General features: G+C 40.7%; 1 protein-coding gene across 1 annotated transcript; it reads left to right on the top strand.

The window, feature by feature from the left end:
* Positions 1-1,524: 1,524 nt before the first annotated feature.
* On the top strand, positions 1,525-17,727 carry ASNS (asparagine synthetase (glutamine-hydrolyzing)). Its single transcript, XM_032182156.1, has 12 exons — positions 1,525-1,639; positions 3,022-3,289; positions 5,911-6,148; positions 7,980-8,165; positions 8,487-8,588; positions 10,488-10,615; positions 11,417-11,543; positions 12,917-13,023; positions 13,596-13,696; positions 15,562-15,643; positions 15,911-16,066; positions 17,454-17,727. The coding sequence occupies exons 2-12, from the start codon at positions 3,041-3,043 to the stop codon at positions 17,661-17,663; spliced, it is 1,686 nt and encodes a 561-aa protein (XP_032038047.1). The 5' UTR covers positions 1,525-1,639; positions 3,022-3,040; the 3' UTR covers positions 17,664-17,727.
* The last annotated feature ends 329 nt before the right edge of the window (positions 17,728-18,056 follow it).

The raw sequence follows: 18,056 nt of genomic DNA, 5'->3' as shown, positions 1-18,056 counted from the left end.
GGAAAAATGACTGAGGAATGGAGCTGGGAGACTCTGGGGCATAATTACATGCGGTGCTGTATAGAGACATGATAAAAGCAAAGGCTGGACATGGAAATACAACACTTAATGTAAAGGGCTACTCAGCAATAGTAAAGAAAAGGCTAGAAAAGAACGAAGACATATCAGTTATGACCTGTGCTATTGTAGCTAGAGAATAGTAAAACTGCCAATGTCTGAAAATAGACTTTGTCTGGTATTTCTCCCATTTGTCCTATATTTAACACCATAAACTTTGTTAAAACGGAAGATAAACCATGCAAGACATACTAAAATGTAGCAGTTATTTCCAGTTTTTACAAGAGGGTAGTAAAAGGGAGGGAAATATGTGGCTGTTATCCAGTGTGCCCCAGGGATGCAGACATTAGTGATGACTTCAGCAGTTTTTTAGGCTGTGCTTGCCCGGCCTTTCTGGGTGACTTCCTGCAATTTGCTTCTCACCGCTCTCCTTCACTTTCTCCATGAAAGGACCTTCATTTTCCCAAATGCTTTTGCATTTGCTATTGTAAAGTACTGCATGAGATTCAGTTATGAACCAGGAGCTGCCCATAAAATAAAAACACCAAGACAGCAACCTAAGCCTGAGCAGACCCTTCCAAAAATCTTTTCTGTGTGTCTTTGCGGGTAGGAAAGAAGCAAAAGAAAAAAAAAAAAAAACACCATTCTGTGAGCTGTGTCTTGATGTGCCACTGCTCTCGCTCTCACTCTACTCGTCCAGGTTGTGTAAAGCCTCTGCGAACTCCACACCTGGCACCGCAGCTGCTCGAAGTCTCAGCGCTGTTTGGTTTAGGTGTAGGTGAAGCAGTGCTGAGAGGAAGCTTCCATATGTTCACGGCCAGCTCAGGAGCCTGCTTCTTATGCATGCAATACCTTAACACGCTTTTCTTTCTCAAATATTTCATTTTAAAGGGTTCTTAAAGATCCTTTTAAAATTCCACACGCAGATCCCCTGCCTGCTGAGTCTCCGTAACCTGAGGAATTTTATGCACTGCAGCTTTAAACCACGTGCACTAAAGCAAGCCATGAAACCGCAGAGCATGTAAATGACTTCTAATGGCACTCCTGAAGCTGTGTGGAGGATAAAGCCCCTTAATGAAGCTCAGGTCCTGTGAGATCAGGACCAAAACGCCTTTACCCATAGCACCTTTTATTCAAGACCGAGTTCCCCCCTCAGCGAACGCTTCTGACGGGATCAGCTTTGTAAGCGCTCCCTCTTCCGAGCGAAATAAAGCGGCTTTCGGGCAACCACGCGGCGATCTCCGATGGCTGCACACCGCCAGTATCAACCTAAGGGCCCCGGCACCGCCCGCAGGGCCGTGTTTTAACACAGGAGAAAGCAAAACGCCGCACGACCAGGCCGGAGGCTCAGCTCCGGGCAGCGGGTGCCTGAGGGAAGCCTCGCCCCGTGCCGGCCGGCTCCGGGGCGCATGAGGACCGCCGGGCTGGAGGCAGGGAGCCGCATGATGAAACCCGGCGGCGGATTTCAGCAGCAGGCGGCGGGGGAGGAGCCCGGCAGCCGGCTCTGGCTGCCTGGCACGGCGCGGAGCCGCCTCTTCCTCCCCACGCCGCAGCGAGGACGGGCGGCTCTCCCCGGCACACCGTAAGCGCCCCGGGGGCGGCGGCGGCTGCTGGTGGGCGGACGGGCACCGGCGGCGCCGCTGCTGCCCCGCATCGCGGCTCGGGAGCGAGGGGAGCCGGGCTGTGCCCGCGGCGGCTGCAGCCGGCCGGGGAAGGAGGGAGGGGGCGGCCGCGGCCCGGGCCCGCTGCCGCGTGGTGCCCGGGGAGCCGGGCGTGCTCGGCGGGGGCCGCGGGGTGGCACGGGCACGGCCGCGGGGGCCGCGCTGCCGGGGTTCAGGGGGGAGCCGGGGGGAATGGGCTCCCCTCAGCCAGCCGAGCGGGGCAGGAGCGGTTTGTTTCCCTCGTGGTGGCTGCTCTTAGCTGCCCCGAGGCACCCGGCAGGGCCGGAGGCACTCCCTGATGGCGCAAATTTTCCCCTCTCCCCGGTTATTAAAGCTGCCTCTCGCAGGCTGAGGGCATCCCGTCCCGCGGCTGGCTCTGCGGGGCATCTCCCCCAGCCTGGCATCGTGCCCTGACATCTCCCCGGGCTGAGAGCCCGGCGTGCCCAGGTGGGACCCGGTGTGTTGTATGGCCAAATGTCAGCCCCTGCCCAGCTAAAGGGGAGAAGGGGCTGGACAGGGGGTCCCAAGCCCGCGGGGGGGAGTGCCCGGTGGGTCCCAGCCCCGGGGGAAGCACTTGGGGCATCCCGAGGCCCAGGGAAGCACTTGGGACATCCCAACCCCCTGAGGAGCACCTGGGGCCTTCAGCTGCGGTTTGGCTTCTGCAGCTGGTGTAAATGCTGGGTCTGTGCCTGTTCTGTTGGCTGAGAGCATGGAAAGAGTTGTTGCCCAGGTAGCGTAACTGGGTGAACAGCTTTTTACCTCAGTACCTAAATGCAAGGGGAAGTGCTTGGACTTGTTTGATTTCTGACCACGGGGTTACTTACTTCATGCCTTGGTAAGCTGCAGGATGGGAGGGCATTTCTCTTCTGAAAGAGTTGAAGGGATCTGCTGCTGTGATGTTACTTCAGCGGGTCATACCCAATGCCCAGAAATACGTTGTTCTGTTTGTGCTCCATGAAGAAAAACAAAAAAAACAAAACAAAACAAAACAAGCAAACAAACAAAAAAAAACTAAAAGTAGGTTTAAACTGAATTTCTTGAGTTGGACGAAGATTGCTTATCATATTGTGAGAAACTATTTTACCTTATGTTAATAAAGTCTGCTACCTTTTTCATCAGTTCTCTTTATAGTCCAACATCCGATAGTCTACGTTTGGTATCTGGGTTCTGTATCTCTGCTTTCTAGGTGTCATCTATTGCATATAGATCAGGTTGATGGTTAGACTTGATCTTGGAGGTCTTTTCTAACCTAAATAACACTGTGATGCTGTTTTCTTTAATTGAACACATTCTTCATTTTTAGGTAACTCAACAGCTTCACAATGTGTGGTATCTGGGCCCTGTTTGGAAGCGATGAGTGCCTTTCTGTCCAGTGTCTAAGTGCCATGAAGATCGCACACAGAGGTCCTGATGCATTTCGTTTCGAGAACGTCAATGGATTCACCAACTGTTGTTTTGGTTTCCATCGCCTCGCGGTTGTTGATCAGCTGTATGGCATGCAGCCTATCCGGGTGAAGAAGTTCCCCTATCTGTGGCTGTGTTACAATGGAGAAATCTACAATTTCAAACAGGTAAGTGTTGTAGGGATCATACGTTTCTTTCTTTTTTTATTTCAAAACTGGTAGGTATTCAGAGATTGTTTAAAATGTGGTGGACTAAAATATCAGAAAAAAAAAAAAGCTATCAGATGAAGGAAGAAAAAAGGAAGAAAAATTTCTGGATAAGCTGTCAATCTTTGGTGGTTTAGATTGTGACAAACAGTCTTCAATATTGAAAAATCCTTTTTAATTGACAAAAAAGGAAATAGTATTTGTATCTATAGGTTTGGACATAAAACAAAGGTTCATTCTTAGTTAATCCTTCAGGAGGGAAATTCCAAGCCCCCTTTCTCACCCACATTCCTCTTCGTAGTGCAAATGATTTTAGAGTGTCTTGCACATCGGTTATTTTGGATCTTTCTCCAGTCTGTCAGGTATTTAGTTTTTACTTCTGAATGTCAACCTAGACGTGACTTGTCAGTTATTAACTTAAAACAGGAATGCATATGTGTTTCTGTAACAACAACAAACGCTAGGGAGAAGTTTCCAGTAGGCCACCAAAGTCCTTAGGTGTCTGCAGCTTAAGGCAGAAGCTTTGTGGAGTTTTTGAGAGTCACCTAAACAAGTCTCTAAGGCACAAAACAAGCTACAACTCTGTCCTGTGTCAGAATATCCCTGATAGGTGTGATATTGCTGCTGAGCATTGTCTATGTGCCTCTCTCCCAGTGCTGAGATGTCCACACTGCCTGTGTTGCTCATAAAGGGAAGTGATTTAATTCATCTCAATATAGCATATAGTGTGGCTTGCGGTTTTTGACTGATCCTGAATCATGCTGAAACTAAATGCCTAAAATGGATCATAAATTGAGCATGGTAGTATCAGAAATCTACAAATACTTTGAGGTGTCAGTACTTCTAATACGATGTGTTTTTGCAGTCAGGTTACTGTCAATGGTGTCATTGGGAATTTGACTGAAAAGAAAGGAGATTATTATTATTATTTAATCTTGTAAGTATCTGTCTCTACAATGGTCTCAAAGGAAGTTGTAGCGGAGTGGGGGCTGGTCTCTTCTCCTAAGCGATAGGACAAGAGAAAATGGCCTCAAGTTGTACCAGGGGAGGTTTAGCTTGGGTATTAGGAAAAAAATTCTTCACTGAAAGGGTTGTGAGGCGTTGGAACAGGATGCCCAGGGAAGTGGTTGAGTCACCATCCCTGGAGGTACTCAAAAGATAGATGTAGATGTGGTGCTTAGGGACATGGCTTAGTGGTAGACTTGGCAGTACTAGGTTAACGGTTGGACTTGATGATCTTGGAGGTTTTTTCCAACCTAAGTGTTTCTATGATTTTGTGTATGGCAGGGCAAAACGTATGTGAAATGTGTTGTGTCAGCAGGCTATGGTATTTACTGTGTTTTGTGTTGTGTTTTTGTCTTGTTTGTTTTTTGTTTTTTTCTGCTGCTGAAAGGAGTAAGAATCACTCCCAGTTGTGTCACACACAGAAACCTAGGGGGAATTTAATTGTATAAAACTTGCATTACCATCAGCAGGAATTTGTTCAGTTGTTTTCGCTACCTTGGTTAGGTGCCTTCTTTCTTTATAAATAAATTTTTGTTTCAGGCTTTCAGCTGCAAATATATATATCCGAAACCTACCTAGGAAAACATCATTGAAGAAACAACCATCTTCTTTAGGGCAATGGCTTAGTGATTTTAATATTGAGTCAGTCTGAGCCATCTCTATGTTCCATGAATAGCAAGTGAAACCAAAGAACATAAGTTAAAGTGCAAAATCATTGGTTATGTGGGGTTTCTTCAGTATTTATTTATTTTTTTTAGTGTTTTATTGAACCTGTCATCCCTATCTTCACCCCAGGTGCCTGGAAGATGTTGAAGGGCCTTTAAAAGTAGCACCACAAGAACACAAAATACATAGTTGGTCTGACTTAGTCTGACAACTCATTTCTTCCTCCCCTACTTCACCTGCACAGGCAAAGTGAAAAGGTTAGATTGAAGAATGGAGGAAGATTATGCAGAAGGAAATACTCTGTGCGTAAAACACACTGAAGAATTGCAGTAACTGCACAAATAAAACATAGTTTGTTTCTGAAGTACTTTACTCTGCAAAGATGTTAACTGTGTCAGTGTGTTGGAGGGCAGAGAGTCTTAAGTAAATGTTGCTATCTCTATCTCTATTATCTGACAAGAAAGTGGTATCTTGAGAGATCTGAGACTACATGAAATGCTGTTGTCTTTTGTTCCTGGTCCTATTTTGAGTTGGATTTTTAGAACCAGTGCTTGCCTCCTCCTGCCATTTGTCTGTGGAGATGGGGAGGCTAAACTAGTGTTGTGTTTTTGCACTTTGACATCCCCAAATATGCTTCTCTGAAAACCTGCTATAATGAACATTGCTTAAGACTACAGAGTCAATCGATGTTGGGTGAGAGATGATCTTGGATGGTAATTTGAACACAAAAGTCTAATTTCCTTCACTGGCAGAAATGTTTGTATAACTTTGAACTGTATTTTAAACAACTTTGTTGTCATCTTAAACAATTACATCGGTGGTTTTTTGTTTGTTTGTTTTGTTTTTTTTTCCCAGTTAATAAGAAATGTTTGCAAATACTTATTTGCATTTTTCTTTTCACTTTTTCTTAGTTGCAGAAGCAGTTCGGATTTGAATATCAAACACTGGTGGATGGTGAGGTTATCCTTCATCTTTACAACAAAGGAGGAATAGAACAAACGGCATCCATGCTGGATGGTGTATTTGCTTTCATCCTTCTGGACACAGCAAACAGAAAAGTGTTTCTGGCGAGAGATACCTATGGAGTCAGACCACTGTTTAAGGTGCTGACTGATGATGGATTTTTGGGTGTCTGTTCTGAGGCAAAAGGTAAAAACAGTTGTGTTTAGTGCCTAAATAAACTTAGGTGTTGTTATTGGAGACAACTTCTTTGTCAGGCTCTCCTAAGTGTGAAGAGAAAGTGAACTGTAAGTTCAGTGATAAATGAATTATATTTAGTAGTATAAAATCTATGCATTGGTAAAACAAAAAGCTACAGAGAATAATATTTGAAGACATTTAATTATCCTTAATATCCACAAAATAACTTGCAGATTGGGTTAACTTAAGACCCCTTAGGCTCAAAGTTGAATATAGTCTATAGAGTTGGGCTAGATTTATGCCACAGTAAATGATACTAGTATTTGTTCCTGGTATTCTGTAGTGAACTGGGAAATAATGCCATAAGAACCGCTAATCTGTAAAAGCCACGAATTTTAAAACCCTACTAAAATTTCCTGCATCCTTGGATATTTTTTTTACTGATGCTAATGTTATTTGATGAACTCCTTTAAAGTTTGAGATGACACCTTTACTGTTCCTTTTTTTTTTTTTTTTTTTAACCTAATTCTCTCCAGTCTACATAAATAATGCCAAAAGTGAATTTCTTGCCTAAAATGACCTCTGACTAAAATGGACTTTCATGGTTGTTGTATATCACTTTTATTATCAGACTCTGAAGTAAGTTGACTCCTCTACTAGTAATGCTCAGTGGTACCACAGCTGTACCATCTCTGGTTCTTGGAGAGGAAGAAAGGAAGTGAATATTTTAGGAACTGTATCCTGTAACACTCACTGTGGATTGGCAGTCTGTCTATAACAGTAACTTAGGAACATTTTGTAGAATTCTTCAAGTAGCATCTGGGTGACGAACAGGTGCAAAACATCCTCTTTCATAAGAGGAGTGGACATAAGTTTTGGCCACAAGTCTGATTCTTGGCTTCTGTTAAGCAACATTGTAGAAGAGCCTGAAACTGATGAATTATGAAATCAGTAAATCAGTGTTAATTAAGCAATCACTTCAGTGATATAGCTTTATTACAACCCCATTATTAGCTTGACTACACTTAATTTTTAACATAAAATCAGTTATTAACTCTTTTGAATTGTCATAAGCATCTTAGATCTTGACCTGGACATCATGTATTCAGTCAGAGAAATGCTCACAGGAGTCAAGTGCTTCTTATCAATTAGTAGAATCACACTTCCTTCGTATGCTGTCAGCCTCAGCTTGAAATGGCTCAGATCTGGGCGTGTAACCTGCCAGAAGCAGAATCGTACTCCGTAGTGGCAAGCTGGGCATACCACTTCCTGGATGAGAGGTCTCTAATCTCTAGGTATTTTACAAATAGGAGAGGTGGTGTTTTCTCACCATGCTCTCTAAAGGAGAGGTTATACCTGCCTCTCTTCAAAAGGCTAACTGTTTAGAGACTCAAGGTGTTCTTGTCTCTAAATGCTACAGGAGATGAAATTTCAGGCCTCTACGTGTCGTAACTGTTTTATTCCACTGATTGCAATGGAATACAATTCTGGATTGTATACATCTAACTGTCCCACATGTAGGGGCCTAACAATTTTTTCTAATCTCTAAGTACCTGAAAGTGAAGTGTTGTGTTTACTGTCACGCCAACATTGCTTTCTCCAGCCATGCTGCAGCTGAGGAACCTAAGGACACTGCATTTTTCCCTCTACCTTTCCATAAACCAGGGCAGACTCGACTCAGAAGTATATTTTTATACCAAATTTAAGATCTGGAGAAAATGGTTTTATATAGTTTTAGTAGTGGGGTTGTTGAGTGAGATGTGCCTTAGCCAATCTAGGTTAAAAACTCTGTAACACTTTTTGTAACTTTCTTTTGTTGTTGTTCCCGTTTTATCTATAGGACTTATCAACTTAAAGCATTCAGAATCCTTATTTCCTAAAGTGGAACCATTTCTTCCGGGACATTATGAAGTGCTGGATTTGAAGCCTTCTGGCAAGGTTGCATCAGTAGAATTAGTAAAGTTTCATAGTTATAAAGATGAACCACTCCATGCTGCTTGTGATACAGTGGAAAATCTGCCTTCAGGTAGTACAATAAAACACTTGCCTGTTAATTTTGATTAAAATTTTGATTAAAAAGTGGAGGAAAATCATAATCTTTCAATATGAAACTTGAACCAATTGTTTTTTAAAATGTTCTATTTGAAAGAACTGAAACAGTGTTTATGATGTAGGAAGTTGAGAATCATTTTTGAAGATATTTATATACAAAGATGTATGAACTTGCATGCCCTTATTATCAAAGGAGATTCAGACAAATTATATTTTTTCCTAATCACATAATGCAGCTAATTTTAAGCAGAACTGTTAATGTTTCTTTTGTTTGTTTTTGTTCTTTCCTGGACAGGCTTTGATCTTGAAACAGTGAAAAGTAACATCCGTATTCTGTTTGAAAATGCTGTTAGAAAGCGTTTGATGGCTCACAGAAGGATTGGTTGTCTTTTGTCAGGTAAGTAGCAAGAATTCCAGTGATTCCGTCTTTTCTCTCTTCCACACATCATCTACCAGTTAGAAGAAAGTAAACTGACTGTTCTGCTGTGAGGTATCTGAAGTGATCTGAATCTTCATTTGCTTTCTTGGTTACAGAGAACTTGGTGGTTTGTGACAAAAAAAAAAAAAAAAAAAAAAAATCCAGTTTACAGATATCTTGAAAGTCTTATGCTTTTAAGGTTTAGAGCTGGGATGTTGTCATGTTGAAACACTGACCATTTTTGACGAAGAAAAACCAAAGATAAAAGAAAAAAGAAAAAGTAGTCTTGTTACCGCCTACTTTGCTTTAGCTTCCATCCCAGACTGCCTTTGATTTACCAAATGGCAGTGGAGCATCTGGACCATAATTATTTAGTACACTCTTTTTCAGGTGAGGTAATAGCTTGTGGTTCAAGAACTTGTTCTCTGACTTAGCTGACCAATGTTGTGATTTGGTGGCTCAGTCTTGCAGAGGTAAGGCTTGGTAGCCATGGGACTGACACCTTATTCACTGTGTTTTTGTAGCACTTTGTACTTGTGGCTAGAGTTCTAGTATGCTATTCATTCACGCACTGAGCATCAATAATTACATTCATTTATCACATACTCTATTAAGTGTGCATCTGAATGAGAGAGAACTGAACAGGAAATACTGTTGGAGTATTTCATCACCATTATAAAAAGTAGGAGGGAAATAAACGAAACAGAGACACGCAGAGCTGGAACTTCCCAGCCTCAGTCAAAAAGCCCGTTTGAAAACCAAATTTCAGATATTAAATCAGAGGACGGTCAGCTCCTCAAATCCACATGCACACTGTGTATCTGCGGTATATCTAATGTCCTGGGCTGATATAATAACAGAGTATCTCCATGCTTCACAATTTTGAGTATGCTTGGAGCATCACAGTTAGAGAAATGCTTGCACTTCAATCACAAAGGGAGTTCCTCAAGTTCACAGTGGAAACTCAGGTGTTCATTTCCCTGATTTTCACATCCCAAGCACTTGGTTTGATTTCTACACTCATTATTTCTTCAGACTTTGCATGTCTTTTTCTAGAGAAGACATTTTTTGTCAGGGAAGCGTTCCTACAAATGGAATCAGGGTGGGAACAGATGCAGATGCACTCAGCTGAAAAAACACGTGCAGAGTGTAGGAAGCAGAGAAGAGGATTTTGCCTTCTGCTTGTTAGAACTGCAGGCAGGTGTGGGAGAAGAGGTACTGTGCTTTGATCAGTACTTCAGAGAGTGGAGCAACAAGTAGAAGTGGTCAAGAAGTAATAGAACTAGCTAGTGAACCTTTTAATTTTGATGTTACAAAGGTTAATTTCACTAAAAAAAGTTAGAGGTGCTTTTGAAAAATGATTGGGGAAGAGTGGAATCCTTTGACTGAATGTTCTGTTGTAGGTCAGACAAAATATTTTGCTTGACTTTTACTTAATTCTGTTTGATTCAAGCAACAAAACAAAAAATGTAAATAGTTTTATTATTTCAGTATCAAATGTGTAGGTAAGAACTGGATGGAGAGCAGTTTTGGAATGAAGAGTAAAGCCAATTGTAGCAGAGTTGAGAAGGGACATCTCTAGTGATACAGTGACTTTAGAATACTTTTTGTCTTAATGCAGAATTTCCATTGATGCTTTTGATATCAAAAGTACTAGTAACTTACTGAAGATGTTCCAATAAAGTCACGTGATTATCTTGTTAAGCAGAGGTAAAGTTTTAGAAGAACTACCTTAGATTCATGTTGCTTAAAAATGAAACCTGTTCATAAGATTCAACTTTCTAGAGTTGGTTCCCTTAGAGGGAAACAAAACACAGTCAAACACCTAACCAGAAATGTGGTTTATCAAGGTGGCTTTTTGTGTGCTTTTTTTTAAAGGGGGCTTAGATTCCAGTTTGGTTGCAGCCATTCTTCTGAAACTGATGAAAGAAATGAACATCAATTATCCATTACAAACCTTCGCAATTGGAATGGAAAACAGCCCTGATTTACTGGCTGCCAGAAAGGTACAGTAAATGTGGCTTCCACTTTGCAGCTGCTGAATGTTAAACCATGTAAATTAATGGTGGTAACTTCACGATATGGTATTGATTATAATGCCGATTAGTATTCATTTATTGCTATGATGCAAATCAGTTTGCAGTAAATCATTTAGTACGACATCTGCTGCTTAGTTAAATCTTAAGAAAGAGATATCTTGAGTCTTAGCTGTTTTTTCTTCTTTTTGGAAGACTTTTTTGTGATTATTACTGTGTTGTTACCAACAGGACAATCCTTCAGAGTTGTCCCAATTCTGCCTCTAGGTTTTACAGTCTATCACCATGCTATTGCTCCTATGCTATGACATTTGTATGTATATTAAATATTGCAATTTAATTGTTATTTTATTTAATTTAGAGCCGTGTACAAACTGTACACTGGAAAGGATAACTGGATATACTTTGGGTATCCAGCCTGTTAAGGCTTTTGAGCTGCTTTTTCTCTTCAGAGCAAATTTCAAAGTACTTAGATTCTCTGCAGATTTTGTTAGGCCTTGGACAAGCAGCTGGATGTTCTGTTGCAGTCACGATTGAACACTGTGTAATTAGGGAGACTGTGTTCTCTTTGGCAAACATACCACTGCAAGTCAGAGTGGTTGCTCCAGTGTCACCTTTTCTTGGCCTTATAATATCTCATCCTTACTATGGCAGAAGGAAGTTAGCTGATGCTTCCAGTTTGTGTGTAAAATGGGTGTGTAAAACACAAGGTGTGTTTAAAACAATGTTTTAACTGAAATGCAATACATTATTATAACCTTTTACAAACAGGTGGCAGCACATATAGGCAGCGAACATCATGAAGTAATATTTAATTCTGAAGAGGGAATTCAGGCAATTGAGGAGGTTATCTTCTCCTTGGAAACCTACGACATAACAACAGTAAGAGCTTCAATCGGTAAGATTTTTAGTAACAATTTTTGCTTTATGTTGCTTGAATAAATTTTATGCAAAACCTTGTAGTCATCTACTAGATCCTTCCTTCAGCTGTTGTAGAACTTGGGAAATGAGACTCCCTAGTCTTGTCTGTGACCTCACAATGAGGCAAAATGAGTTATTAGTTTCAAAGTCACAGACTATATAAATGTTGTCCAGAGCTGTTCCTGAAGTTTTGGGATTAAAAAGAAACATGATTTAAAAAAAAATAGTTCTATAGGTCGTAGTTTTCTATTGTGATAAATATGAACCTTTGAGGAAAGGAGAAAATTTGCAGGCTGTCTGAGGCATAACCTGTATTTGAGGCTCAGTATCTGGGTCACTGAATGTTATGATAGCCAAACAGTTATGGTTACCCCATTTCTTGAATAATACTAAAGTGAAGTATTTCTTGTGACCCTCTAGTAGTAATACGTATACACTGAAGTCAGGTAGACTTCTAATGTACATTTGATTCTGAGAAATTACAAGCCATCAGCAGGTCCTTAAAAAGGGTTGCCAACATGATAAGAATGAAAAACCCTTATCTAATGAGGCCTTCTGTGTAATGCCCTTACAGCATTTTACTCAGTTACTCTTGTGTCAGTGCAAAGCATTGTAAACAAGCTAATATACCAAACAGGCAAGACAGTTTTGAAAACTGTATGGGATAAGAAGCTAGAATTTTGCTAAGTGAAATACTGAAAATGTTAGTTTAAGAATGAAAGCAACTTTTCATTTGCCATCCTTCTTTCTTTGCAATTCTTGCTTAATATGAAATACAGCAAAATAAGTCCTTTTCAACAGATCTCTAATACTTATGTTATAAAAGTTTATTGTTTAGTAAGATGCAATGAGGGTAAGACATACTTCTGGTTAATAAACGTTTTTTTAAAAAAAGGGAAAAAAAAATGCCCTCGTCTAGTTCAATCCATAGTGGTAGAGAGCTAAGCAGCAGCCTTTGCTGGTATTTTTGTTCTCCAAAACTAAAAAGTTTGTTCAGGACTGTGCTGGAATTAATGTTATGCTTAATTTCTAATTGAGACAGAACAACTCCGGTATGTGTTCCTACGGGAATCCTCCAGCATTCCCAGGATCATGAACACACACAAACACACGTCTCAAGTGATATTTTGAGGGCCAAGTATAAGTACACAGTTTAGATCTATTTGCAGCACTTGGTTTGTGTGGCTAGTGGTGGCTTTGAGTATCAACGACATGTTATGTTAGTGTATTGAATCTGTTTGCTACAGAAGAACATATTGTTGGAGAGAAACTTCCAAAATGCTAAATTAAATCTGTACTGTATATAATGTATCTATAGCTCTATTTTAATAACTCTCTCCTTCTTTTAAGGTATGTATCTTGTCTCCAAGTACATACGCAAGAAAACAGACAGTGTGGTCATCTTTTCAGGAGAAGGCTCAGATGAGCTGACACAAGGATATATATATTTCCATAAGGTAAATACATTTACTGTTCAACAGGCCCTTGCACTTGTTTTTCTCCCCTGCAACAGAAAACTTCTACTGAGATTTAAAGGTGCGAAGTTTGAGAGTTGGTACAGCTGTATGTTTATTGAGACTTTCTCCTGAAGTGGCATAAAATCCAAGGGATTTGATTTAATCACTTCAAAAATAACTTTTAAACTTCAAACTTGCTGAGACTATTTCTTGTGCATATTCTTTGCTAGTTCTGAGATCCTAAATAATCTCCTGAAAGCCCGAAAATGAAGATAATCAAAACTATAGCTTCTATGTAGACAACGATGTATTTGCAAAGGCATGTATTATACCTTGTAACGTGCTTAAAGAGAGATTATTTTTATAAGTAAGTAGAAGGGAATCACAGTGTGTAAGTTGCATACATTTTTGCTTGCTGTCAAGGATTAGCTTGGCATGTTTAAATTCTCACTCAGGTATGTCACAGGTCTGTGTGTGGTGATCACTGCAGTGCAAATGCAGGACAGCAAGTAATGGTTCCCTTGCTGCAGCTGTATTAGATCTGCGTGCTACATACATGTGTCTGGTTACAGGCGCCATCTCCTGAAGAAGCTGCAGAAGAGAGTGAGAGGCTTCTGAAGGAGCTCTACATGTTTGATGTACTTCGTGCAGACAGAACTACTGCAGCACATGGGTAAAGTACAGTCTCTTGCATGATGACTAAACATGATTTAAGAGCCTAAGTGGATCATAGAATCACAGAATGCTTTGGGTTGGAAGGGGCCTTGAATGTCATCCAGTTCCAACCCCCTGTCATGGGCAGGAACACCTTCTACCAGACCACGTTGCCCAGGGCCTCATTCAGCCTAGCATTGAACACTTTCAGGGATCGGGCATCCGCAGCTTCTCTGGGCAGCCCGTGCCAGTGCCTTACCACCCTCAGAGTCAAGAATTTCTTCCGAATATCTAATCTAAAACCTACCCTCTCTTAGTTTAAAACCATTACTCCTTGCCCTATCACTCCACTCCCTGACAAAGAGTCCCTCCCCACCTTTTCTGTAGGCTCCCTTCAGGTACTGGAAGGCTGCTACAAAGTCTCCCTGGAACCTTCTCCAGGCTGAACAACCCCAGCTCCCTCAGCCTGTCTTCACAGGAGATGTGCTTGAGCCTCTGAGCATCCTTGCGGCCTTCCTCTGGACTTGTTCTAACAGGTCCATGCCCTTCCTGTGCTGGTGCTGCAGAGCTGAATGCAGCACTCCAGCTGGGGTCTTAGGAGAACAGAGCAGAGGGGGAGAATCCCCTCCCTTGCCCTGCTGGCCATGCTGCTTTTGATGTAGCTCAGGATACAGTTGACTTTCTGGGCTGCAAGTGCATGTCGCCAGATCATATTTAATTTTTTTTTGTCCACCCGTACCCCCAGGTCCTTCTCCTCAGGGCTGCTCTCTATCCAGTCATCACCCACATATTCATGCTTGGGATTGCCCCAACCTAGGTGCAGGATTTTGAGCTTGGGCCTGTTGAACTTCATGAAGTTTGCACAGGCCTACCTCTCAAGCTTGTCAAAAAAGTTCCAAAAAATGAAGTTCATAAAGCATCATAAAAGTTCTTCCACCATTGAGGAAATTGTATAATTTAACTGTTCCTGTTTGAATTACTAAATGATGCAGAATATTGTGATGCAGGATGACATTATTCTTAGTGTCTAGGTCTAAACTACTCTCGGAAGAACATCAGTCTTCAGAGCCATAGGAGCAAATTGCTTGCAGCCTGTACACTGCTTCAGCTCTGCGTCTAGTATAAAATCTCCATGTGACTTTGAGGCTAGGTAGCTTAATGTCTCTTAAGGGAAAATACTGAGAAGGGTTCTTTCTACCAAATACTTTTATTTGTAATTTTATTTGTTGCCTCCATTACTCTAATTTCAGTGTCTTTAAAAGCCATGTTATATATAAGAGAATATAAGTACGAAGGCTTTGTACTCTTATAGTTGCTACTGACATAGGAGAGAACTTAGTGTGCAAATGCTGCAGGATCAGTAGGCAGTAGCTTAATGACCATACAGGCTCCTTTTAATTGTCTTTTGAAAATACAAACAAATGCAGATTGTAGAAATGACTGTGGGAATCTTTGCTTGGTTCTGTGACATCTTTACAAATGCTGATGCAAATCCCACTCAGCAACTTGAAGGTTCTTGGTAGTTCTCTGGGAACAACAGCATTGTTCAGTGTGGGTTTTGTATTTATTTTTTACATGAAACCACAGATGTTGCAAATCCTGTAAGACTGTAGTCTGGAAATCATTGTACTAGAAGCCGTCCAGCAGATGGCATCATAAATCGTTTGAGATCTGTAGTTAATCCATTCAGACAATAAATTTAACTTTCTAGATCGATTAATTAAATTAGATAGTCATGAATATGCAAGTGAAATGTCTTTCATGTGAAAGCAGGTAACCTTGTATTTATGTGAGAGACAAAGAAAGCTTATGTGGTAGGGAATTTATAAGAGGATGATGTGTTGGGATAACTCTGTCGTTTCTGTTTTTTTTTCCACTGTTTAGTCTTGAACTGAGAGTCCCATTTTTGGATCATCGTTTTACTTCTTATTATTTATCTCTACCAGCAGAAATGCGAACCCCAAAGGTATGTAAAACTAGGGTTGGATCCAAATGTAAGCTTAGAACACATATCCACTAATTTGTAAGCATGACTGAATAGCTGAATTCAGTCTTTGAGACCAAAGCCAAGTATGCTCTTAAATGTTTTTTGCTGGATTGTTGGACTCTTGGGAACCCTTTTCTGAGCAGACGTTCTGAAAGGAACCCATTTCTTAGTCAAGTATTTAAATCATTGTACTGCAGTTCTGCATTGTACTGATGCTCATGGCATTGTTTGTTGTTCTGAAAACAGAATGGAATCGAAAAATACCTTTTAAGACAGTCCTTTGAAGACTCCAACTTACTTCCCAAAGAAATACTCTGGAGACCCAAAGAAGCTTTCAGTGATGGTATAACATCAGTAAAGAAATCGTGGTTTTCTATTCTTCAGGACTATATTGATCAACAGGTATAGTACCACTTGTTTGTTTGTTTGTTTTTCACATTTAAGTCTGTTGAGATATTGCTGCCAAGGAGAGGCAGGACACAGGCTTAGTTGGGAGAATAAATCTGGGTATGATAGTAACTTGAGTTTCACAGTGGAGGAGCAAGATAAATTTTAATCAACAGTCTTCCAGCTACCTGTGTTGCATAAAGGCATTTGAAACTGTAGATTCAAAGTAATGCTAGAGCCTGACAGAAATGACTATGTAAGGAAATGAGCGTCATGTAAGTATCTGGATTGCAAATTAGATTATGTGTTGGCAAACACAATTTCTGGGCTAAATTTCTGAAGCAGCTGCTTCAGCTGAAGACACTTGCATGAACTTATTCTGAGGCTGAATAGTATAATGACTTCATAATGCCCTTTCTTCTTTATTTCATTTGCTTTTTCCAAGATAATGCCCAGCTAAGTCCTTTTGCTTTTTAATGCATCTCCTTGAGTTGCTATCCACTGAATATTTACAGCATTTTTGCATTGGACAAAGCATAATCTCTAGTGTATGAAGGCAGTTTGATCACTGAGAGTGATCAAGATCACTAAGAATTCATTTTACACTGCAGCTCTGTTACCCATCCATAGGCCCAACTACACATATTTCTGTGTATTTGTCTGTCCTACCATCAACTGCTTGTATCCCACTTTCCTTCTCTACTGTATCTGCAGACAAGAAAGTCGTTGGGTAACGCAGCAGTGTTGTGCTGCCCCTACTGAGCCTGTACAATTGTGATAGGGACAAATTTCATTCAAGGCTGTGGGGAGTTAGATAGCATGTTGGCAGGGAAAGCTGCTGTAGAAATTACTTAAACTGGTGCAACTTTTCATCCTTCCTTTCTTAGCCAGCTTACAGCTGCAGGTGTCTTTTGGCTCTGCATCCCAGGTCTTTTGTTGCTGAGAGCCTGGTTATACAAGCAGAGTCAACAGCTCTGTCCGAGCTAAAAAAAAAAAAAAACAAAAAAACAGGAAACCACTTATATGGCAAAAGACTGCTTTAAGTTGTGCCAGTTGATTGACAAGAGAAGGATAGAAAAGAAGGTTATTGGTGATTTTTTTGAGCTAACAAAGGTGATTCTAACCCAAAGGAAATTACATGTAATCACATGTAATACACAGAGAAACATTAACAGCACTGGAAATATATAGTCTATATATAGTCCATAAAGATCAAAGGAGTCTATGGCAAAAATGCACCTGTGAGAAACCTATGCCTCTAAAATAAATTTATTTGTATATATATATATTAAAGTTTATAGGCATTCAGTGCTGAATCCTTGCATGACTGATTTGCAGCAAACTGGCTTGTATAAATTAGAAATGTATTTGCATTTTAATTTGAATTTTGCTGTTTTTGTAGGTTGATGACCTTCTGCTTGAAAAGGCAGCGGAGAAATACCCTTTTAATCCTCCTAAAACAAAAGAAAGTTATTATTACCGCCAGATCTTTGAGAAGCACTACCCAGGACGAAGCAGCTGGCTGCCCCACTACTGGATGCCAAGATGGGTTAAAACTGCTGATCCTTCTGCTCGCACATTGAAACATTACAAGTCAGCTGCCCAAGAATAGGCTGTTGAAATAATCCCCCAAATAGAAGTACTGCAAGCAATTTGCATATACTCCGCTTTAAAAATAAAATAAAAATAATAAAAAAAAAGGAATATGCAAACCTAAATCTTAAATGGTCTTTAAGATGTGTTTTGACAATGCTACTGGAAATGAGAGCTTTCTGTGGTTAGTATACTATGAAATATACTATAAAATTCACCCTGCTTTACCCAAATTTGGGGATTTATGGGAAAATACTTCATGGACAAGGAGCTACTTTATTCAGCAGCACTGTTTCTTATGTGGTGGCCTCAATTGTATTAATTTGCCTTGCAGTCATTTAATATATTTTAACGTGAACTCTGATTTTAGGACTTGAATAAGGCAAAGTGATGCGAACTGGTGAAGGTCCTT

This window comes from Aythya fuligula, chromosome 2 (genome assembly GCF_009819795.1).
Source record: "Aythya fuligula isolate bAytFul2 chromosome 2, bAytFul2.pri, whole genome shotgun sequence".
NCBI lineage: Eukaryota > Metazoa > Chordata > Aves > Anseriformes > Anatidae > Aythya > Aythya fuligula.
Note: the sequence above shows the minus strand (reverse complement) of the source record. Positions and strands in the feature narration are given on the sequence as shown.

What these genes read in the sequence shown, in the direction of transcription:
- ASNS (XM_032182156.1), top strand. Translation starts at nt 3,041, where the DNA reads ATGTGTGGTATCTGGGCCCTGTTTGGAAGCGATGAGTGCCTTTCTGTC. An exon ending in AACAGTAAGAGCTTCAATCG is followed by an intron (nt 11,544 to 12,916) that starts GTAAGATTTTTA and finishes CCTTCTTTTAAG; the next exon opens with GTATGTATCTTGTCTCCAAG. An exon ending in AGAACTACTGCAGCACATGG is followed by an intron (nt 13,697 to 15,561) that starts GTAAAGTACAGT and finishes TCCACTGTTTAG; the next exon opens with TCTTGAACTGAGAGTCCCAT.